At 44.7% G+C, this 24254-nt stretch overlaps 1 protein-coding gene across 5 annotated transcripts in view; it reads left to right on the plus strand.

Annotated features, from left to right (window-relative positions):
* The window catches only part of ctbp1 (C-terminal binding protein 1), a 74759-nt gene that overhangs the window by 15856 nt on the left and 34649 nt on the right, over nt 1-24254 (plus strand). For 3 of the 5 annotated variants that reach the window (XM_061251296.1, XM_061251297.1, XM_061251298.1), the window contains exon 2: nt 16991-17145. The exons of 1 other annotated variant lie outside the window; for it this stretch is intronic. In XM_061251296.1, coding sequence (XP_061107280.1) covers nt 16991-17145 — 155 coding nt within the window. Of the gene's footprint in view, nt 1-16990; nt 17146-17844; nt 17992-24254 lie in introns of those variants that run through there. One more of the 5 variants, XM_061251300.1, reaches the window with a different exon arrangement.

Genomic DNA, 24254 nt, shown 5'->3' on the forward strand with positions numbered 1-24254 from the left:
ACGGCATCAATGCAGCGTAATTTGTCCGACTGTTCACCATATTATTTATGAGAATACATTTAATAACATGAAGTATTGTTTAACAATTCATCTACATATTTGAGGGATTATTTTACAACAACATCTCCGTTTATATTTATCATCCTAAATCATATTTTTTGGACACTCCAGGGAGCATCAATCAAACAGCTGTTTGTTTATTCGTTGTAAGAGAGGCTTTTATCCGTTTTTGCAAATTAACTCTTCATATATGATACGTGAGAGGTAATATTTTGAATTTATTGGTATCTGTTGTGTATCATTTTCGACTTCTCTCGTCGCCAAATGTTGTGTTGCACTTAGGGAGGGAGAGAACCCATATAGCGAGATTCAACAATACAACACTTTAATAAATATAACAGGGACGAAGCACGTCCTTACAGCAGCCATACCCAGCCACAAGTCCCGGCAAATCTTTATACCTTTTTACATCCTGTTTCACTTCCCGTTTTCCTGGTCTTACGTCACGAGCATTAAAGGGACAGGACACAACAGTATCAGTTTCACACCATTTCTCGCGTTTCATCTGATTGCCATCGGAGTCGCAGTTTCTCATTTCTCCAGTTAATTTGCGTACGCATGGGTCAGAGTTTCCGTGGAGGGCTGCACATTTTCCCGTCAAGTTCGTTTTTTATAAATGCCAAAGTTTGCTTAGAAAGTGGCGTATGCATTCTTTTGTGCATACGCAACGTTTATAAATGAGGCCCCAGGGCTCCCCAAAAAGGTATTCCAATTGTCTATGAAGCCAACACCGTTTGCAGGGCACCAAACAGACAACCAGTGATTTAGTGATGTTATTCTGCTGTAGATTTCATCACCATGCCGAGAGGACATGGGACCAGAGCAAATAATGGGACCAGAGCAAATAAGATACTTAAACTGTTCCGCCACATCAAGGCTCTCTCCATTGACTAATACACATGGTTGTTTGGCCTGTTTGATGGGAGAAAAACATGCGTACAGTCTTTTTTGTGTTGAGATGTAGATATGATTCTTTAAGCCAATGGGATACATAGTTGCAGACAGTGTTGTGGCAGCTTCTTGCTTTGTTTTTGCATGCACATATAATACTGTGTCATCAGCATATAATTCAATTTTGAGAGAGGTACATCTCAGGTTTATGATGTCAAAAGCTCCAGAAAAACAGCTCCTACCTAACCACACTGGTCTAATAAACCTTTGAAAAATATTACAATTGGCTGTATTGGTGGAGTGATGTTTGCTTAATCCAAATTGCACTGGATAGAGAGGGGTATATCCAAGATGTTCTGTTAACTGCATGGCAAACTATTTCTCTGCCACTTTTGATAACTTATCGGCTGATAGTTCTCTGGTTTGGTCTTGTCACCAGCCTTGTAGACTGGGGACTTGGCAGTCTTCCAGGTGGATGGCACTCTACCCTGTTTTATGGGCAGGTTTATTCGGTATGGAATTGGGTGTGCAAAAGCCTCTCTGTGGTGCTTTATAAAGTTAACTGTCCAGACCAAATACATCCCTGGCTTTAGAACTTTTCAATGAGGAAATTATTTTTAGAACCTCAGAAGCAGTCCCCTAAGCTAAACACTGGTTTTCTGTCATCAAGAGGGTTAGAGGGAGTGTCTGGACATTGAAAGTGCATTGTAAATTCCTCAACTGAGCTTATGAAAAAATTGTTGAAATGTCAATGATGTCCAAAGCGTTAGTCAGAGTACCATTCACCTAGAGCTGCACATATGTTTTGTGTCTTTGTTTTGGCCTATTAACATATGTTTTCCCATATCAAATTTATCTATTTGCCCTATATCCATCCATCCATCCATCCATCATCACCCGCTTATCCGGAGTCGGGTCGTGGTGGCAGTAGGCAAAGCCGGGTATTCCAGGCGTCTCTCTCCCCAGCAACGCATTCTAGCTCCTCCTGAGGGATCCCGAGGCGTTCCCTGGCCAGGAGAGATATATAATCTCTCCAGCGGGCTCTGGGTCTCCCTCGGGGTCTCCGCCCAGTTGGACGAGCCCGGAAAACCTCCAAAGGGAGGCTCCCGGGAGGCATCCTGATGAGATGCCCGAACCACCTCAATTGTCTCCTTTCGGCGTGAAGGAGCAGCGGCTCTACTCCGAGCTCTCTCCGGATGTCCGAGCTCCTCACCCTATCTCTAAGGCTGAGCCCGGCCACCCTACGGAGGAAGCTCATTTCGGCCGCTTGTATATGTGATCTCGTTCTTTCGGTCACTACCCAAAGCTTGTAACCATAGGTGAGGGTTGGGACGTAGATCGACCATTAAATCGAGAGCTTCGCCTTCGGGCTCAGCTCCCTCTTCACCACGACAGTCCGGTGCAACGCCCACATTACTGCTGACGCTGCACTGATGCACCTGTCGATCTCACGCTCCCTTCTACCCTCACTTGTGAACAAGACCCCGAGATACTTGAACTCCTTCACTTGGGGCAAAGACTCATTCCCAACCCAGAGGGAGCAATCCACCGTTTTCCGGCAGAGAACCATGGCCTCGGACTTGGAGGTGCTGACTCTCATCCCGGCCGCTTCACACTCGGCTGCAAACCGCTCCAGTGCGTTCTGAAGGTCACGGTCCGATGAAGCCAGCAGAATCACATCATCCGCAAAAAGCAGAGATGCGATTCTGAATTCACCAACCAGACACTCTCCTCACCTCGGCTGCACCTTGAGATCCTGTCCTTGAATACCACAAACAGGACCGGTGACAAGGGGCAACCTTGGAGGAGTCCAACTCCCACAGGAAACGTGCTTGACTTTGTGCCGGGAATGTGGACACAGCTCTCACTTTGGTTATTCAGGGACCGGATGGCTCGTAACAACGGCCTCGGTACCCCATACTCCCGCAGTACACCCCACAGGGTTCCAAGGGGGACATGGTCGAAAGCCTTCTCCAAGTCCACAAAGCACATGTGGACTGGATGGGCAAACTCCCATGACCCCGCCAGCAACCCTGCCAAGGTAAAGAGCTGTTCCACTGTTCCACGATTGTGGAACACTGCCCCATATCATGGATGCTAATACAAGATACACTAAGTGCATGTAGGTAGGCTATTAATGATATTTCTGTTGTAAATATGTTATTCACAAATTGGTGTCTTTTAAACAACCAACTGATACGTTTACACTGCCCAGTTGTAGGCTACATGTTTATGCTCTTCAGATATCATTAGGATTTCTCATGCCTGCAATACAGCTGAACAGCCACAAGGAATAGTTTGTAGGGATGTAGCCATCCTCACAGATGTTGGGCCCTTGAGCAAGGCCCTTAACCCCACATTGCTCCAGTGGGGATTGTCTCCTGCTTAGTCTAATCAACTGTAAGTCCCTTTGGATAAAAGCGTCAGCCAAATAACATGTAATGAAATGTAAAAATGGAGGTGGGTCATTGATGTTTTGGGGATGTTTTGCTGCTAGCCTTCCAGATGCACTATTTCAGATAAATGGCATAATAAGCAAAATACCACGACAGTTTGGTAGAAAATCTGATTGTCTCAGCTAGGAAGCTGATAATTAGTTGTAGGTGGATTTTCCAGCAGGACAGCGACTCAAACATACAAAATCCACACAGGAATGGTTGAATGAAAACAACATCCATGTCCTGCAATGGCCATCTGTCTCCAAACTTAAATCCCATCAAAAACCTGTGACCTGACCTGAAGAGGGCAGTACATTACATTACATTACATTACATTAATGGCATTTGGCAGATGCTCTTATCCAGAGCGACGTACAACAAAGTGCATATCCATAACCAGGGATAAGTGCGCTGAAAGACCCTAGAGGGAAGTACAATTTCAACTGCTACCTGTACAACAAAGATAAGGACCAGGGCCTATTTGAATTTTTTTTTTTTTTAAACAAACAAATAAACAAACAAACAACAAAGCAAAAGTGAACAAACTTAACTATCCAAACACTGCTTACCTAGCCAACTAAAAATACCAATACACAAAGTAAATCACAGAAAGACAACAATTAAGGTTCACAGGGAGGTAGGGAGGGACGGGGAGAGGTGCTGCTTGAAGAGGTGCGTCTTCAGTCTGTGCTTGAAGGTGGGGAGAGATTCCACAGTTCTGACCTCAACGGGGAGTTAATTCCACCACCGTGGAGCCAGAACAGACAGTAGTCGTGAGCGTGAGGTGGAGGTTCGGAGAGGGGGAGGTACCAAGCGGCCTGTGGAGGCTGAACGAAGAGGTCTGGCAGGGGTGTAGGGTCTGATGATTTTTTGGAGGTAAGCTGGGGAAGACCTCTTAACTGCTTGGAAGGCTAGCACCAATGTTTTGAATTTGATGCGAGCCATGACAGGCAGCCAGTGGAGGGAAGTAAGCAGGGGGGTGACGTGTGAGTATTTGGGAAGGTTGAAGACCAGACGAGCTGCTGCATTCTGGTTGGAGGGGTCTGATGGCGGACGCTGGGAGGCTAGCCAAGAGGGAATTGCAGTAGTCCAGGCGGGACAGAACCATCGCTTGGACCAGGAGCTGGGTTGAGTAGGGGGTGAGAAAGGGGCAGATTCTCCGTATGTTGTATAGGAAGAATCTGCATGACCGGGTCACCACTGCAATGTTCTCGGAGAGGGACAGTCTGCTGTCCATCACCACGCCAAGGTTCCTTGCACTGGGTGATGGCGTCCCCGAGGGAAATGGAGAGATCCAGATGGGGAGAGGTATTAGCAGGGATGAATATAATTTCAGTCTTACCTGGGTTGAGCTTTAGATGGTGGTTGTCCATTCAGCTCTGGATGTCACTCAGGCAAGCAGAGATACGGGCTGAAACCTGTGTATCGGATAGTGGGAACGAGATGAAGAGTTGGGTATCGTCCGCATAGCAGTGGTAGGATAGCCCATGTGCAGTGATCACAGGGCCAAGGGAACGAGTGTAAAGAGAAAAAAGAAGCGGGCCTAGGACTGAGCCTTGGGGAACTCCTGTGGCAAGGGGCCAAGGTGTCGATACCGTACCAGCCCAGGCAACCTGGAAGGAGCGATCAGAGAGGTAGGACTCAATCCAGTCCAGGGCTGTGCCACAGATGCCCGTTGCTGACAGGGGGGACAGGAGGATGGAGTGATTCACAGTGTCGAAGGCAGCAGAGAGATCTAGAAGAATGAGGACAGAGGAGAGGGAGGCTGCTTGTGCGGCATGGAGTGATTCACTGACTGAGAGGAGCGCGGTCTCTGTCGAGTGGCCCGATCTGAAGCCAGACTGATGGGGGTCTAGCAGGTTGTTGTTAGAAAAGAAAGAAGAAAGTTGAGTAGAAGCGGCTTGTTCTATGGTTTTAGAAAGAAAAGGAAGAAGAGATACCGGGCGGTAGTTCTGGATGATGGAGGGATCCAGAGTAGGCTTTTTTAGCAGCGGAGTGATGTGGGCCCTCTTGGAGGATGCTGGAAAACAGCCAGAAGACAGGGAGGAGTTGACAAGGGAGGTGACAAATGGGAGAATGTCAGGTGTGATAGTCTGGAGAAGAGAAGAGAAGAGGGGATAGGGTCAAGGGCACAGGTTGTAGGGCGGTGGGAGAGCAGGAGTTGAGAAACATCAGAGTCTGTAAGGGGGGAGAAAGTAGAAAAGGAAGGGATGGACCTAGAGGGGGGGAAGGGCACAGAGAGGGGAGCGGTGGTTGTAAGGGATCTGCGGATGTCTGTGAAAAAATCAGAAAAGTCATCAGCAGCGAAGGAGGACTGAGGTGGAGGAGGCGGTGCGTTGAGGAGAGAGGAGAAAATAGAGAACAGTATCCGGGGGGTTGAAGTAGAGTTCTGAATTTGTGTTTGATAGTATTTTGCTTTGGCGGCAGTGACAGCGGAACATAAGCGCACAAGGATCTTGCAAAGTTCTGCATGGTGGAATCCCATCATATGACCAATTATAGGAAATCAGTCATGGCTCTCGTTTTTGGCAACGGTAGTTGCACAAAGAACAAAGCCAGGGGTGCCCATAATTGTGAAACCTGTTTTGTGGGGAAATATATTTTTTATTTGCAAGATGTAAGACTTTGGTTGATTTCATTGAATCATTAATAAAGCACACTACACTTGTTGGAAAATAAAGTTTGTGTCAATGACAATATTGCCTTTTAGTTAGTAGTTTTGTGTGCACATATTTATCAAGGGTGCCAATAATTGTGTACCTGACTGATATAAGAAACAGAATTAGTAAAGAAAGTTGCTTATTATTACCAGTAATTTAATCCTGCCCCTTTAAAAAAAAAAAAAAATCATACTGAGCATATTAAACCTCCCAGGAGAACAAGATTATTTTACCTACTAATGTAGATGAGAGACAGCCCTCTGGCTAATTACATGAACAAAAAGGGGAGGGAAGTGTCAGGCATGGGGTGGTGATGGAGGGTATATTTAAAGCTGTGTCCTTTTGTTCTCCACAGTAAAATGGCATGTTAATTCCAAAAGGCAGACCCTACGATGTAAAACAAAGGTGTCTATGTCCAGGAATCAAACCTGCAGCAAGCCCAGTTGCAAAACAACACTACTCTGCTGATCCTACTATATTCACACACGTGCTCACCCCACCAGTTACCTTCCATGTCCCATTGATTGTTTGTCATTAGTTCACTGAGGTCCAGTGTAATTGTAATTGTAATTGTAATAGAGATGTGTGAAATAATCACATCTTTGTGTCTCAGCATCAGTTTTCAGTTAAATCACAGCATTGATGCCTGCACAAAGTTAGATTTATGTGAGAGTACATTGCTACAAGTAGAATATATTAATATCTTGCGAAGTATCTGCATTTTGTAAAACCTCTTCTGTAACTCCTCTTCCTTTCCTTCAATGCGTGAATAACTTAATCTTTAATCTTTCCCTTAAACAGCCCCCATTATTTGGATGAATGGAAAGTAGTCTCAAAGCATATGAGGCAAGTGATCAGTCAAGCAAGGAGTAAGTACTCTCTCCCGGACTCCTGGAGAGGAGTGAGAATCTTCCGGATTCCTGTTGCACCGTTTAGCTATTTATTCCCTCTCTGAATTGAAATACAAGTTGCTTACTGTAGGCTACAAATTCTACTTGCACACTGTGTTTTGATGATGTGGTGATGATATTAGTTCAGCTAACATTACTTAGCTAGCTGGCAGTGAAAAGTATTCCTATAGGAATCTTAGTTTGGAAATTAAATTAGAAGTTTGTGAGATTATGTACATTATTTATATTAAACAGTGCTACATTATGGAAGGGATGGAAGGGATAATCCATGAGAATCCATCTGCTATCAAAAAATAGTGACTGTTGCAATGACCACCTTGGAGGGTATAAGAACTATATTCTGGAGAAAATTGTTGTGGATTTAAATGAGTGAATGTTTTCCTTGTTAAGGGCAGCAGCCATTCAGACTGATGAGTTTGTGTTGACACATAAAAGTGTTTTTTCTCCTTCATGTGTTGAGATTACCCACAGTGACTCCAGAATGCAGTGGAGGTAAACAAATCCTCTGCTGTCTTTAGTGAGACTCTGAGGAATGTTTTTATTGTCATGAACGGACACTTGATTGCCGCATGTCCAGCTTTGAGATGAAAACGAAAAGTCTCAAGCTGTTATTAGACGTAAAAAGAAGAAAAAAAGAGCGCTGCAAGGGTGCCAAAGTTGGAGTTTGGTAACAAAAGAGCGTGCTCTTTGAAGATGGTCTACTGAATTGCTTGATAATGAAAAAAGACTCTTCTATGGTATAGATATAAAAAAATGCCTTTATTGATGCAGCATGACCACAAAATAAATTATATTTACAAAACATGTAACTTTAAGGGAATTCTTTACTTGGACCACAAGCCTTAATTGTCCACTAAAAGGCGATTCTGGAAATGGCAAGCCTAACTTGCAACCTTTATTTGGTAACAAAGGGGTGCCCGAGAGGGGGGGCTAACAGGCGGGACTAACAGGCAATGACCCAGACTATCGGAAAAATGACTACAAGTGCAGTTTGTATATATGGCCAAAATGAAATGCTTGACAGGGAAGCAGGTGGTGCAAAGCCCGGAGTCAACCCACAGTGCTCAGAGCCCCCATGCTCCACCAGCTCAACCCCAAGTCAGGCAATCGGAACATCGCTGGGTTAAGTGGAGAAAGTGGCTCCAGTGGCTGGAGAGAGTGTCTCCAGTTTGATGAGGATGTGGACCATGTTCTTGAAGCTACAGCCCCCCTGGCTGAGTGGTCAGCAACCACTTCTGGTCAGCAACCCCCCACAATGATAATCAGCATTGCTGCTGAGAGGTTGCCACAAAGGAGTAGTGATCGATCAGAGGTGCAGGGGGGACAAACCGATGGGAGGAGAAGATCAGCCACCTATGGAAGGAGCTTAGACTGCTAGGACGAAAGTATAAGCAGGCAAGGGAGGAGGATAAGGTCGGTCTGGCAGAACGTAACATCTTCAGGAGGAAACTCACCACCCTCTATCGAGCTGAGTGGCACAGGAGGAGGGACAGGGAGAGAGCCAGGAAACAGACAGCATTCATTGCAAATCCATTTGGATTCACTATGAAGATCCTCAGGCAAAAACGAAGTGGCCAACTCACCTGTTCCCAAGTTGAGGTTGACAAGTTCCTCAGCACCATCTACAGTGACAGTGCAAGATCTTGGGCCATGCACAACTCCGCCAGAACCCACCTTGGCATTTAACATCAAGGAGCCAACCCTGAAAGAGGTTGAGGAGGTAATCAGAGCTGCCAGAACTAACCCAGCACCTGGTCCTAGTGGATTTCTATATGTTGTTTACAAGAGATTCCCCTTTCAGGGACTATGGACGATCCTCAAGGTCATTTAGAGGAGGGGGAAGGTGGCCCAGCAGTGGCAGTATGCAGATGGCGTCTGGATTCCAAAGGAGGAGAACTCAAGTACCATCAAGCAGTTCAGAAACATCTCACTCCTCAGTGTTGAGGGCAATGTATTTTTCAGTATTGTTGCCCGACGCATGACAGAGTTCCTCCTGAGTAATGCATACATCGACTCCTCTGTGCAGAAAGGGGGATGCATTGGGCACACCGGAGTTGTCAACCAGCTGCTCCAGGAGGCACAGGAAGTGGCAGTCCTGTGGCTTGACCTTGGCAATGCCTACAGGCCAATCCCACACAAGCTGGTGGAAACCTCACTCAACCAACACCATGTTCCCAGCAAGATCAGGGACCCCATTCTGGACTATTATAGCTGCTTCATATTTCAGTGATATTGTTCGCCTTGGCCATGAACCATGCTGGTGAAGTCAGCAGAGGTGGAGTGCAGAGGCCCACTCTCCAAGTCAGGTGTGCGGCAACCCCCCATCAGAGCGTTTATGGATGATCTGATGGTGACCACAACATCTGTACTGGGCTGCAGATGGATCCAAGTCCCAGTATCTGCCTGTGAAGAAGGGGGAGGTTACAGACAAGTTCCGCTTCTCTCTAGGAGGTGTCCAGATCCCATCGGTTAGAGAGAAGCCAGTTAAGAGCCTGGGCAAGACCTTCAACTGCACCCTGAGGGACACCGCGGCACTCCTAGCAACCAGCAGTGAGTTGGGAACCTGGCTCACAGTAATGGATAAGTCAGGGCTGCCAGGCAAGTTCAAAGCGTGGATTTACCAGCATAGAATTTTGCCACGACTTCTCTGGCCAGGGTGGCCGGGCTCAGCCTTAGAGATAGGGTGAGGAGCTCGGACATCCGGAGGGAGCTCGGAGTAGAGCCGCTGCTCCTTCGCGTCGAAAGGAGCCAATTGAGGTGGTTCGGGCATCTGATCAGGATGCCTCCCGAGCGCCTCCCTTTGGAGGTTTTCCGGGCTCGTCCAACTGGGCGGAGACCCCGAGGGAGACCCAGAGCCCGCTGGAGAGATTATATATCTCTCCTGGCCAGAGAACGCCTCGGGATCCCCCAGGAGGAGCTAGAATGCGTTGCTGGGGAGAGGGACGCCTGGAATACCCGGCTTTGCCTACTGCCCCCGCGACCCGACTCCGGATAAGCGGGTGATGATGGATGGATGGATGGATGGATTCTCTGGCCACTGCTGGTCTATGGTGTTCCACTTACCGCCGTCGAGGGCTTTCAGCAGAAGGTTAGCCACTTCCTGCGCAGGTGGTTGGGCCTGCCACGAAGCCTCAGTAGCATCGCCTTGTACAAGAGCAAGAACAAGCTACAACTCCCCTTCAGTAGTCTGACAGAGGAGTTTATGGTTATCCGGGCAAGAGAGGTGCTGCTGTATAGAGATTCAAATTATATCAAAGTCTCCTTGGCGGGCATAGAAGTGAGAAGGGATAGGAAGTGGAGTGCACATGAGGCAGTTGACCAGGCTGAACCCCGGCTGTGGCATAGTGTGTTGGTGGGAGCAGTGGCATCAGGATGTGCAGGGCTCGGCATCAACCCAAGACCTCACTTCAACAAGGTCCGGGTAAAATAAAGATGGCAGCTGGTCCAGGAGGTCCGTGCATGGGTGGAGCAAGCCTGCTCCAGCAGGATAGTAGGAATGCAGCAGCAGGGGGCATGGACTCGATGGGAGCAGGCAGTGGACCTGAAGATCTCGTGGTCAGAGCTCTGGAAGGCTGAGCCACACCGGATAAGGTTCCTGATCCAATCAGTCTATGATGTCCTCCCCAGCCTATCCAATCTCTTCTGCTGGGGCCTGGCAGATACTCCAGCATGCCAACTGTGCCAGAGAAGAGGCTCACTGGAGCACATCCTGAGCTGCTGCCCAAAAGCCCTGGAGGGGGTGCAACAGCACAGGACTGGCAGCTGAAGGTGGACCTAGAGAGACAGCTCAAATTCCCAGCCACCATCACAGTGACCACGGTCAGGCCAGACATGGTTGTGGTGTCGGAATCAACAAGGCAAGTGGTCCTGCTGGAGTTGACTGTTCCCTGGGAAGACCGCATGGAGGAGGCATTTGAGAGGAAGAGGGCCAAGTATGAGGAGCTTGCAGGCGATGGAAGACCCAATGTAACCCCATCGAGGTCGGGTGCAGAGGCTTCGCGGGCCAGTCCCTCTTCAGGGCACACAAGATGCTGGGGATCAAGGGACTGCACAGCAGGAGAGCCATCAAGAAGATTACTGATGCCACAGAGAGGGCATCAGATGGCTGTGAATCAAACAGGGGCGATCCGTGGACCACAGAAGCTACTTAAACGCAAGCTGGAGCCTGATCACCCCCGGCTGGTTCGCCTGGGCAAGAGTGTCTGACAGACCCGAAACACCCGATGACCCCAGGTTACATCACTGATGATGTGTCTAAGTTACCTTGAGAGATGTATGGTAAAACCAATGTACAATGTACACCAGCAAGACCCTTCCGTTCCACTACTTTGGGACACCTGGTACCTCCCCCTCACCACACCTGCACTTCTCAGTCATGACTGCTGTCTCTGACCACTTTCAAACGTGGACTGAAGTCTCATCTCTTCAGGCTGCACCTTTCCCCCCTACCTCACCACCATGATTAGCCTTGTATGTTTATATGTAGTTATACGTAGATATTGTTGTATTGTATTAGATACTGTATTGTTGTACTCAGGGTATTCTTGCTGCCAACCATGGTATGCTATTTCTGAAGTTGATGTATTCTTCAAGGATTCCAACTGTATCTGTATGGTCACGCTTGTACTCGGAACCGCTCTGTTCTCTAGGGTCCGTCCTCTTCACACGTCTTTGAACTGCACTTCGTTGTATTTTGCTCTGGATAAGAGCATCTGCTAAAGGCCTTGTAATGTAATGTAATGTAATGTAAAAACATTACATGGGCAAATCAAATGATAAACAACAAATGTAGTCTTACAATTTATGAAAGACTTAATTTTCTAATTTATACTGGAAGCCACGTCAATAAAAGACTTAGTGTGTAAGATTTTAGCACAGTGATAACATTTAGGGCATTTAAATGTGCCTGCAGGTTGGCATTCTAACTAATGTCTTGAATGGTGGGCACCTGCCTACACTGTAGGGGGCTCCAAGTATATCTTTCTCAATGATGGGTCGCTTTGCACAATTCCCCAATTTTTATTAATGATGTTTTTAATTTTATACACTGCTGTACTATACCTGTAACAAAATATACTCTCTCAGATGTGTTACGTGGCGGTATTTATTGGAGCAACTGGTCTTTTCATTAGCATGATGAAGGAACTCTTGATCACAAATGCGTCTAATTCGTGGGTACTGAATATTTTCTTTCAGGTAATTCAGGTGAAAACGGTTTGATGTAAGATTGTGTTTCTGTAGGTACTTTTCCAAAGTATTGATGTTTACTCTCATGAAAACTTACATCTGAAGATCAGCCAATCTTGTGATGGACCTCTACACATATCAACATTGTCTGCACTTTCAAATGCAGTGCATATATTCATAACTAGGTATTGGACTTTTTTAACCCCTCCATCCAGTATCACCACCAGCTGTCACTGCATACAGTATATACAGTACTGTGCAAAGGTTTTAGGCAGGTGTGAAAAAATGCTGTAAAGTAAGAATGCTTTCAAAAATGTTAATAGTTTATTTTTATCAATTAACAAAATGCAAAGTGAGTGAACAGAAGAAAAAACTAAATCAAATCAATATTTCGTGTGACCACCCTTTGCCTTCAAATTAGCATCAATTCTTCTAGGTACACAACCCAAAACATACAGCCAATGTCTTCAGCGTAAAGAAGAACAAGGAGTCCTGGAAGTGATGGTATGACCCCCCACAGAGCCCTGATCTCAACATCATTGAGTTCCTTCAAAAACTGTGTGCAAGCAGAATAATTGATGCTGTTTTGAAGGAAAAGGTCACTCCAAATATTGATTTGATTGAGATTTTTCTTCTGTTCATTCACTTCTTCTGTTCATGCATTTTGTTAATTGATAAAAATAAACTATTAACATTCCTATTTTTGAAAGCATTCTTATTTTACAGCATTCTGCCTAAAACATTTAACAGTACTGTAGATCCATACTTTATTTCTATATACATGGTCAGATATATTCCAATAGTTAAAGTAACTGGGTTGTTTTCTTAGTAAAACATGTGTACAGCTCAATTGTATCATGGCATCAAGCTTCACACTTCAAAGAAGTATCAAAAAGTTCAAATGATATACTGATAAACAGGTACATGACCTGGCTGAAGCAGAGAAGCCTCAGTGTCCTATTCCTGTTTCAGTAAAAATTGACCAGACTATACTACTTGGCTACGTTTGGTAGAGGAAGAAAATAACTTATAGTGCCAGTGTAGCTATAATGGAGCTCCAAAAGTGAGCAAAGGCAAGTGAACTTTGCTGCAGTTGAAAATCACTTCCTTTGATCCTTGCTCCATGTAGCCTGGGCAAAATCAATGGGCAATCATGTCAAGAGCTGCAGATGATACAAATTGTAGAATGACAGTTTGTAGGGGGCATTGATAAATAATCAAAGTCCCTCCCATCTTTTGCTGATTAAGCCTGGGTGTATAGAGACGAGGGGTTTGACTGTCTGGGGGGAATCCCTGGAGACAGGGGATGCACCCCAGAGGAGGAAGAGGTAAATAAGAAAGGGATTAACTGACTCCAAGGTGATTAGCCAACCAATAAAACAAACTATCAAAACAGTTGGAAAGTTTCATTTCAATTGAGCAAGGAAACAAACGGTAGAGAAACTCAACCTTCCATCCACAGATTATGGTGGCCGTAAAATGAGGCGAGTAAAAACCTAGGTACGCCTATACAGCAAGAGATGCCTACTCAGGCTCCCAACTGTGATATAGTCTACCTAGGACTGGAACGATAACATGATAAAAGATACACAAGTCTCTGATTCCACAGCAGGAATACTGGCCCTAACCCTAGCATATACTAAACAACCTTTATAATATAATTCCCTGGCTTAACAGGATTACTTTAAAAAGTGACCAAGAAGAAGAATTTGATACCAAGGCTAGAATACACAAAACAACTGTATATTCCACTCACTTCAACAACCAAAGCAGAACGCCTCTACCAAGGTCAGAATACACAAATCAGCATCATATAACAATTCCATTTGTATTGACACAGCTACACAAATGCTTCAAGTCCCTACCGCCAGTGTGGAAAACCTAATGGGAAGGGTGATAAATACACAAAAAGAGAAAGTTCTCCGGTATATAACTCCAGGCTATCAGAGATACGCAACACTACTATAGGGATGACCGGCACTCCATACTCGCGTATGTAACCTTGTGTTACAAATAAACAGACCTGCACCAAGATGGAAACAAAACGTATAAACATCCCAGCCGGGAGAGGCCTGCGGAAGTAACCTAACTACACAATCCACCACAGAGACCTCCTACTTAGATCCCCGGGTACCATAGGTCCGAAATACTCTCTCATAGGGATGTAACCTTCGACGGTGTATAGCCTCAGTGCAACCTGTACAATAAAGGACACTAAATAATGACAAGACAAAAACACTTTGTATTGAATAAACTGACCCAAAGAAACACCTTGCAATAATAAAACCAACATAAAGCGGCTGACGGCTTTGAGAACAGCACGCCACGGAAAAACGACACACTTGCCCCAAGCCACAGAAAGTCTGAGCCTATCATCTTAATTACAAGCGGGCCTCAGTCTCCCATCCACATTAAGCTCCGCCTACTTCTCCTTACTTAACAAAGGTAACAGTTAGCAAGGCAAAAAATAAACTAGGTGGATGCACGGTATCGGGAGAGCAAGCATGCAACACAGGGTGACAAACTCCCAGCCTAGCACTTAGACAGAAGGAAGATTCTGACGTGATTCCACTCCTCAAAAGAACTCCCATCTTCCAACCATCACATGCCACTTGTGAACTAAAATGTGAATGCGCAGATGAAGCAGACCATACATATTCCCCTAAGAAGATCACAACCTGCTGCATGTTCAGCTCCCTTGATCATGAACAAATAAAAAGTCTAGCAGTGCTGAAGATCAAATCCCGGTTAACCAAGACACAGGACTTAAATAGAAAGGGACACAGGTGACCTTGATTAGCAATCAGACCACACGAGGGTATTGATTACCTGATAGGCAAAGTGAACTAATCATCACATTGGCAAAAGATACGACAAGTGACAAGCACAAAAAGGTAGTGCCTGGAAAAGACTAAAAAACAGCCTAGAACCGTGACCGTCTTGTTACATTACATTATTGGCATTTGGCAGACGCTCTTTTCCAGAGCGACGTACAGTTGATTAGACTACGCAGGAGACAGTCCTCCCCTGGAGCATTGCAGGGTTAAGAGCCTTGCTCAAGTGCCCAACGGCTGTGCGGATCTTATTGTGGCTACACCGGGATTAGAACCGCCGACCTTGCATGTCCCAGTCACGTACCTTAACCATTACGCTACAGGCCGCTCTTGTCCTTCTTCCTTCTCGTTGTCTTTCGTCATCTGTTCCCTAGCACCCACACCTGCTAATCGTTTAGGTAATTTGTTAGTATATTTCAGCCTGTTTGTTTTGTTCTTTGGTTGCTAGCTTTTTGTTCTTGCCTTGTGTTTTTCTCTCTTATCTGTTCTGTTTTCTTGGATTTCTTAGTTTATTTACTCGGCCTTTTGACTCTGATTCTGGACTACATTTTTGTACTTTCGCCTGTGTAGATTGCCTACCTGTTACCAAACTCTGCCTGTTTATTTTTACGCACCACATTTCGGCTTCTTCCTGCCCTGACCTGCCTGTTGATACTAAAGTCTGCCATTTTGCACCTTACCTTGAGTCTGTGCTTGGTTCTTCTGTCCTGCACTCTTGACAGTCATGGAACCAGCAGACAGTCATTACTTACCTCTCCATTCACCTGGCCTGCATGCAAAGTAGGGAACTGCTCCCTGGCAGCAGCGTGGCCCAGCTCTCAGCGCTCCAGGCCCGGTATTCAGTTTCATCCCAGGCCCAGTTTCCTGCTTCGCCTCAGACCCATTTCCCAATGCAGCTCCAGGCCCAGCTTCCAGTTACACCCCAGATCTAGCCTTCTGCTTCGCCCCGGACCCAGTTCTCAGCTCTGCACCAGGCCAAGCTTCCAGTTCCGTCTTGGGTCCAGTCTGCTGCTTCACCCCAGACCCAGCTCCCAGAACTGCGGCAGGCCCAGCTTCCAGTTCTGTGCTGGGTCCAGTCCCCTGCTTCACCCCAGACCCAGATCCCAACACCACACCAGGCCAAATTTTCTGGTTACGGCCTAGATCCAGTCTTCTGCACCCCAGGCCTCTGGTCTAGTCCGCAGCTCCTCTCCCAATCCAGTTTCTAGGATCATCCGAGACCCAATTTCCTGGCCCCTGCGCCGTCTCAGGCTCCAGACCCCATGTTCAACTGAAGTCCTGCGGTCGCCTGAGACCCCATGCTCACCTGATACTCTGTGCCCTCCTGAAGCACTGTACCCTCCGGAAACCCCAAGCTCGCCTGAAGCCCCCCGCCTGTCTGAAGCTCCAGGTTGCCTGAGGCACTGAGGCAACATATCCTGATGGCGCTTTCCAACTCTAATTAGAAACAGACCCAATCAGCCAGCTGTTTCCAGGCTCATACTCTGCTCAAGATCCTGGGGTTTTGCTTGAGGTCTTTCTTTTTGTATGTGAGATTCCCTGGAGCAAGGAGGTCACTCAGGAGGGTAGTCTCTGGCTATGTAACTTTCTCTGACTTACTTTCTATCTTCCTATCTAGCTGTCTCTCTTTCTCTGCTCTCTCTCCTTCCATCGTCCATTGCTTAACCATGATGTTTCTGAGGTCTCTGTGACTCTTGGATATTTCTACAGTATTAAGGCTGAACAAAATGCAACAATATGCTCATTGAAGTTAAAAACAGATCCAGTGACCTCACCCACTGCAAGCACAAAGAGATATTTATCTGAAATATTATCAGTGAAATCAAATAATTTAATCTGCTGCTTGGCTCTGACTGGTATTGTTCTTCCTATTGGTTTTACAAATTCTTCTACATTGGGTAATGGAATCCTTTGTTTAGGGGTTTTGGAGTTGTGGTGGGAGGTTGATTGCAGAATATGTCATGAGTGCTTAATAACCATGGTGACTGAATATTCTCCCCTGTCTGCAGGCATTCGACCCCCCATTATGAACGGGCCCATGCACCCACGCCCCTTGGTGGCTCTGCTGGATGGGCGTGACTGCACAGTGGAGATGCCCATCCTGAAGGATGTGGCAACGGTGGCATTCTGTGATGCACAGTCCACCCAGGAGATTCATGAGAAGGTGCCTCTCTCTGTTTCACTCTGTCTCATTGCTGCCTGTTGTACTATTTGTTACTTCATGGTTCATCAGTCTATCTGTCTGCAGCTCTCCTACTTGCACTTTGTTAGTCTACCTGATACTCCATCTGTTTCATCCTTTGCCTACCTCCTCTTGTCTGCTTGTCATATTCTCTGTCAAAAGTTACCTGTGCCGTGTCCATGTGTCATGCCTGTTATTCAGTCTTACTCCATCTCCATCTACTCCTATGATCCACTGGACAGAGCGGTAAGACAGTGAAATATCGTAAGAGTAGGATCCTACTGTAGGATTGTATTTTGTTCCAGAGCACACCGTGCATGTTTACTTAACTGAGAGGAAATGGCAGTTCACACATCAGTACACAGCTTCACCATAGAAAAAAGATGAAAGAGTCTGATTTTCAGATAGAACCGTGAATGTTAATGCTTTTAAATGGCATATCCTGCTGCCATAGTAATTGAAAATTGCACCCTGAAAAAAATTCACTAATGCTAAAAAAACCCTTACGTGGGTGAGACTGAAAGGGTTATATCGTCAAATTCAGTGATAGACAGAGAACCCTGTTGGATCAACCTTCATCAAAATGCACAAATTGCAACCAGGTGAAATTTATTTAGTTACACAATATGGATAAAGCTACATACATACATAAGCTACATACATTGTTAATCTACTTTAAAGCAAAGAAGGTTACAGACACAGAAGAAAGGAAATGAATGGCAGACCATACCAAACCCCAGCTTGTTTCCTCCCAAAATGCTCAAAGAAACCTGAAGGCAGCCAAACATTCCAAAAGACCAGTGATGAAAAGAAGAACGCCAGAACAAGGTACAGGACTCAGATGCTAACTTCCAATTCAAACAAAAAGTTAAAAGCCAGGTCTGTTGCAAAGTTTGGCATAATGAAGGATGTCAGCATGAGGTCTGCTTGGTCACCACCATTGAGAGAGACACACACATTTATACCTCACATGGCTGACTCCCACTAGTTCCTCCTTATCTATCTGTAGACCAGCTGGCCCTTTGGCATTTCCTATTAGTTTCCTGACATACAGTGGATAGAAAATGAATACACCCCCTTCAATATTTTTATGTCTTGTTGTGCCACGGAATGTAAATTTAATGGATTAAAATGGGACTTGTTTTTCCCTGACCCAAAGAACACAACATACCATATGAATGCAGTGAAATTATTTTAATTTGAAAAAAAGAGTGGATTTAATGGACAAAACTGAAATTTCCTAATTCTTTAAGTATACACCCTGTCGTGAGCCACGGACCCCTTGCCGAGCTCAGACCTCACCTTCCCATGAGCAGTACCTCACCGTGAGGTGTCTCGGGGACAAACTCTCTTTTTCTTTAAGTACTCCGAACGTTCTGGAGCCCTGGTAAGTTCTACTGAACTTCCAGCCCAGTCTCGAAGTGAAGGGTGTGATGCAAATCTGGTATACGATGTCCTGTATTCAATGTATTCCTCTAAAAGAACCTTTATCACATATGATTATAGTAAGATATACTTTATTATAATCAATCAAAAGAATAGAGTTATACAGCTTACAGGATATATATCATCTTTCAGTTTGCTGATCACATGCAAGTTACATATACCCCTTTAGCTCTTTCTAATTTACCTTTCCACCATGATGTTAAAATTCAAGGTACACCCCTCAAATACCCATCCTCTTTGGCCTTAGCCTTATCCTATAGCTCCCCCTTCTGGACGTTTAAAATAATCTATTCCTAGAATATTATGTTTATCTAAACTCTAAAAACTTCTCGACATTTTTCTACCTTATATAGTACCTTAATGAGAAATAAAAGACATAAAAATAAAAGGAAACTTATAAAGTTGAACTTCTATGTGCTACTTTTCCTACTTATACAAGTAATATAGATTATAATTACCACTCAAGCTTGATTATAGTTGTTCTGTGTTGCTCTTTCTTCAACAGCTCGTAGATATCTTGTGAAGAAAAATTCTAAGATGCTATCCTAAGATCTAAAAGCTTATTCCTTATATATCCTTTATTCCTATAAAAGTGTACCTTTTTTTGATAAGAAATGTCCCCAGTATACCGAGTGGGAAGACGTTTATTTCTTATGCAACTTTTTTAATGACCATATTCATTACTTCTGTTTGTCCCACTGTCATTTTCTCATACCTCAAAAGAAATTTCCCCAATACTTTATCTCATGTGCCCCTCCGGTTGGGAATTTCCACCATCTCAATATACGAGTGGAAAAACACTAGCTTTTTTGTATTTTTTTAAGGAATCTATTCATCACTGGTGTCTGTTTCAATTTCATAGTCTCTCCTTGACTTCCTCCACACCTTGACCTCATGCAAGCCAGAAGTTAGTGCCTGCCACCATCTCAATACACTCTTCAGGTGCCCCTTTTTGTGGCGCCTTAAGGGATCTACAAAAGAAATCCAGCTAATAGCTGAGTGTAATTCATCATTTAACTCCTCCACTGTTAGTCCTTTGAATCTATCCGATAAATTATTTGTGCTATAATCAGGAAGGCCCTTGAAGCCTCTTAATCTTCTTTCGGTATTGACATCCCTTCCGTTTTCCTTATCTCTCCTACATTTTTCCATCTCCTCATACTCTTTGATCTCCCAATTATCTTCATTGTTTTCCTCATCCTGTTGCTTTAACCAGGCATTGTGCTCCTCCCCTGTAGGAGCAAGCCCACACGTGTCAACTAAGTATGTTATCACATCTACCGTTTCTTTGAACGCCAAACTCCCTGGGTCACCAATTACCCGTTTAGCATGTTGAGCCTCAGTCAGACCTTTAGCCTTTAGTCCTTTAGTCCTCGACAACCCCCCTGAGTCAATACTTGGTGGAAGCGCCTTTGGCCGCAATTACAGCTGCCAGTCTTTTTGGGTAGCTCTGCACAAGGTTGGCGCACCTGGACTTGGAGATCTTCCCCCACTCCTCTTTGCAGAACTGTTCAAGCTGGGAGAGTTTTGTTGGTTTGCACTGATGGACAGCAACCTTCAAGTCATTCCACAAGTTTTCAATTGGATTTAGGTCAGGGCTTTGGCTTGGCCATTCCAGCACATCCACCTAGTTCTTTACAAGCCACTCAGTGGTAGCTTTGGCCTTCTGCTTTGGGTCATTGTCGTGCTGGAATATGAAATTTGGACCCATTCTCAGTCTCCTTGCTGACAAGTTCCCCAGTCCCTTTAGATGAGAAACATCCCCTTAACATTATGCTGCCACCATCATGCTTCACAGTCGGGATGGTGTTTTTTTGGTGATGAGCGGTGTTGGGTTTTCGCCAAACATAGCATTTGGCATTCATGCCAAAAAGTTATATTTTGGTTTCATCAGACCACAAAACGTTCTGCCAGTTTGTTGCAGGTTCCCCAAGGTGTTCTTTTGCAAATTTCAAGTGGCCTCCTGGTGGAACTTTTTGAGAAATGGCTTTTTTCTTGCCACCCTTCCATACAGGCCAGATGTGTGCAATATCTTTGATATAGTTGTATGACGCACAAGTTGGAGCTCTTTCAATGTTGCCATTGGATTCTTGGTAGCCTCTCTGACCAGTTGTCTTCTCTCCCGGTCATCCAGTTTAGACAGACGCCCTGATTTTGGCAGACTGAGTGGTGCCATGCACTTTCCATTTCTTAATTATGGTCTTAACAGTGCTCCAAGGTATCTTCAAAGCCTTAGAAATCTTCTTATATCCCTCCCCTGATGTGTACCTTTCCACAACTTTGTCACGGACTTCTTTTGCGAGATCTTTGGAGGCCATGCTTCTGCCTTTCAGTGAGACTGCTCTTGCATACTAAGGGACCATGGTAAACAGCTGTTTTTATTCATGTCATCAAGTTAATTGCTGTGATTTCACACAGGTGTGGGGTAATTAACGATTGTTTGGTCTTGAAGGCAATTTGCCATTTCCTGAGATAGTTTATGGGATGATTCAGTAAAGGGGGTGGATACTTATCAAACCAATTTATTGCAATTGTTCATTTTTAATTAATGTTAAAAAAATGTTTGGTTTATCACTTTGAAAAGGTTATGTACTGTCTGTGGATTAGCAGAAAAAACACATACATATTTATTTTCTATCCACTGTATGTATAAAAGCAGGAGGGTTTTTTTGGGCTTTATGGAAGGCTGCAGTCCCCTCCAAAAGTATTGGAACAGCAAGGCCAATTCCTTTCTTTTTCCAATATACTGAATACATTTGAGGTTGAGATAAAAAGATGAACACGAGACAAGAGTTCAGAATTTGAGCTTTTATTTTCTGGAATTTACACCTAGATGTGTTAAACTACTTAGAGCATAACACCTTTGGTATTGGACCACCCAATTTTTAGCAAAGGTTTTGGAACAGAAGAGTACTTAGATAAATTAAAGTAAATAACACTTAATATTTGGTGGCATATCCCTTGCTTGCAATCAACTGCATGAAGCCTGTGACCCATTGACATCACCAAACTGTAGCATTCTTCTTTTGTGATGCTTTTACTGCAGTCTCTTTCAGTTGTTGTTATTTTTTTTTGGGGAGGGTTCCTTTGTCCTCTTCAGGAAGTGTAATGCATGCTCAATTGGGTTAAGGTCTGTTGTTTGACTTGGGCAGTTTAAAACCTTCCGCTTTCTCCCCATAATGAAGACCTTTGTTGTGTTGGCAGTGTGTTTTGGGGCATTGTCTTGCTGAATGATGAAGTTAATCCTGGACGCATTTATCCGTAGGTTAGCAGACGGAATGTTCTTGTTCTTGTCCAGAAGCAGCCATGCAAGCCCAAGCGATGACACTTCCTCCACCATGCTTCATAGATGAGCTTGTATGTTTTGGATCAGGAGTAGATCCCTTCTTTCTCCACACTTTGGCCTTTCGATCACTTTGGTTAATCTTAATCTCATTAGTCCATAAAACTTTGTGCCAGAACTTTCGTGGCTCATTACATTACATTACAATATGTTTAGCAGATGCTCTTATCCAGAGCGACGTACAACAAAGTGCAGATCGAACACAGGAACAAGTGTGAAGAGTGAGAATACAGATACAATTGGAACCCTGGAAGAACGCATCAACTTACAAACTAGCATACCACGGTTGGCAGCTAGAATACCGCGAGTATAATACAATATCTACTACAATATCTATATATAACTATATATAAGTGCCATTATAATCTATGGCACATACAAGGCAAATCATGGTGATGAGGTAGGGAGGGAAAGGTGCAGCCTGAAGAGATGAGTCATCAGTCTGCGTTTGAAAGTGGTCAGAGACTCTGTTGTTCTGACATCTACAGGAAGGTCATTCCACCACATGTGGACCAGAACAGACAGAAGTCTTCACCGAGAAGTGCAGGTGCAGTGAGGGGGAGGTGCCAGGCATCCCGAAGTAGCGGAACGGAGGCGTCTTGAGGTTGAGGTTTTACAACAGAAATAATATTTTGCAATGCCTATGTCTAAATAGAGGACTTCCTTTGGAGGACTTCCATGTAATCATTCATCTCTCTAGTCTAATCTAATGTTTCTGAGGAAGACAGTGAAAACACCTTTGACTCCACAATAGTGGGCATTTTCAGTGATGTGACCCAATTTTATATTGGTGAGCATCTAAATACATTCTCAAAATATTTTATTATTATTCAACATGTGTATAAATAAGGAGCAAGCCTGCTCTAGAATAATAAATAGCATATGAAATTGCGGAATGTGAGTTTGGTACTTGATAAAAACTTAAATCAATGGACCTCAAACATATTACTATACAAGATGTTATGATTGTGATTATTTTACTTATTGTGTATACGTCTTTATAAGTCATTGAATATATACAGGGGCTGATCCCTTAACTGCCAGGTACGCGAGCACCAAAGTTTTAAATTTGATGCAAGCTATAACAGGCAGCCAGTGGAGGTCGCTGAGCAAGGTGGTGACATGTGAATGTCTGGGAACATTGAATACCAGATAGACTGCAGCGTTCTGGAACAGTTGTAGGGGTCTGATGGCGGATGCTGGAAGGCCAGCCAGCCAGCAGAGAATTGCAATAGTCCAGGTGGGACAGGACCATTGCTTGTACGAGGAGCTGAGTAGAGTAGGTGGTGAGGAAGGGTTGGATTCTCTGGATGTTGTACAGGGAGAACCTGCATGCCTGGGTCACCATAGCGATGTTCTCGGAGAAGGACAGCCGGTTGTCCATCACCACACCAAGGTTTCTTGCACTGGGGTATGAGGTCACTGTGGTAACCCCTAGTAAGATGGAAAAATCGGAGAAGGGAGAGGTTAGAGCAGGGATGAAGGTTACCTCCATCTTCCCTGGGTTGAGCTTTAGATGGTGGTTGCCCATCCAGCTCTGGATGTCTCTCAGGCAGGCGGAGATACGGGTAGAGACCTGTGTGTCGGATGTCGAGGGGTTGACACTCTTCCAGCCCAGGTCACATAGGAAGACCAGTCAGAGAGATAGGACATTTTATGCAAATTTTAATCTTGCCTTCTGATACGTACTACTGATGAGTGGTTTGCATCTTGTGGTATTGGCTCTGTATTGCTGCTCTCTAAGTTGTCTTCAAACAGCTGATTGAGATATCTTCACCCTGCCCTGTGGAGACTGTTTGCAATGTCACTGACTGATGTTTTGGGGTTTATCTTCACAGCATACATGCTGTTTTCCTTGGTCGATCAGTTTGATGTCTGTTGCTCAGTATGTTCATGGTTTCTTTCTTTTCCAGGGCATTCCAAGTTGTTGTACAAGCTGTCCCCAATGCTTGTGCAGTGACTCTGATCAATTTCCCCTCTTTTCTAAACTTCAAAATGGCTTGCTTTTCTCCCAAAGACTGCTCTCCAGTTTTCTCTTTATCTAGAGCGACATACAACAAAGTGCAAAGTGCATACCTATAACCAGGGATAAGTGCACTTGGCTGAGGGAGGGGCAAGAGCTTCCCGCTGTTTCTCATTGTGATCTCATGCAGCTACAAATTTGTTGAAATGAAGAGTGGCAATACACAATATAACATTTACAATATAAATTATTGTTCAAATTCCTGTGGTTGTGCAATGAGACTGATAATTATTATTTGCTTTCGCTAGTTAGCGATATGTCTTTCTCAGTTGCTATTGT

The sequence above is a fragment of the Conger conger genome, chromosome 8 (assembly GCF_963514075.1).
Source record: "Conger conger chromosome 8, fConCon1.1, whole genome shotgun sequence".
Classification (NCBI taxonomy): domain Eukaryota; kingdom Metazoa; phylum Chordata; class Actinopteri; order Anguilliformes; family Congridae; genus Conger; species Conger conger.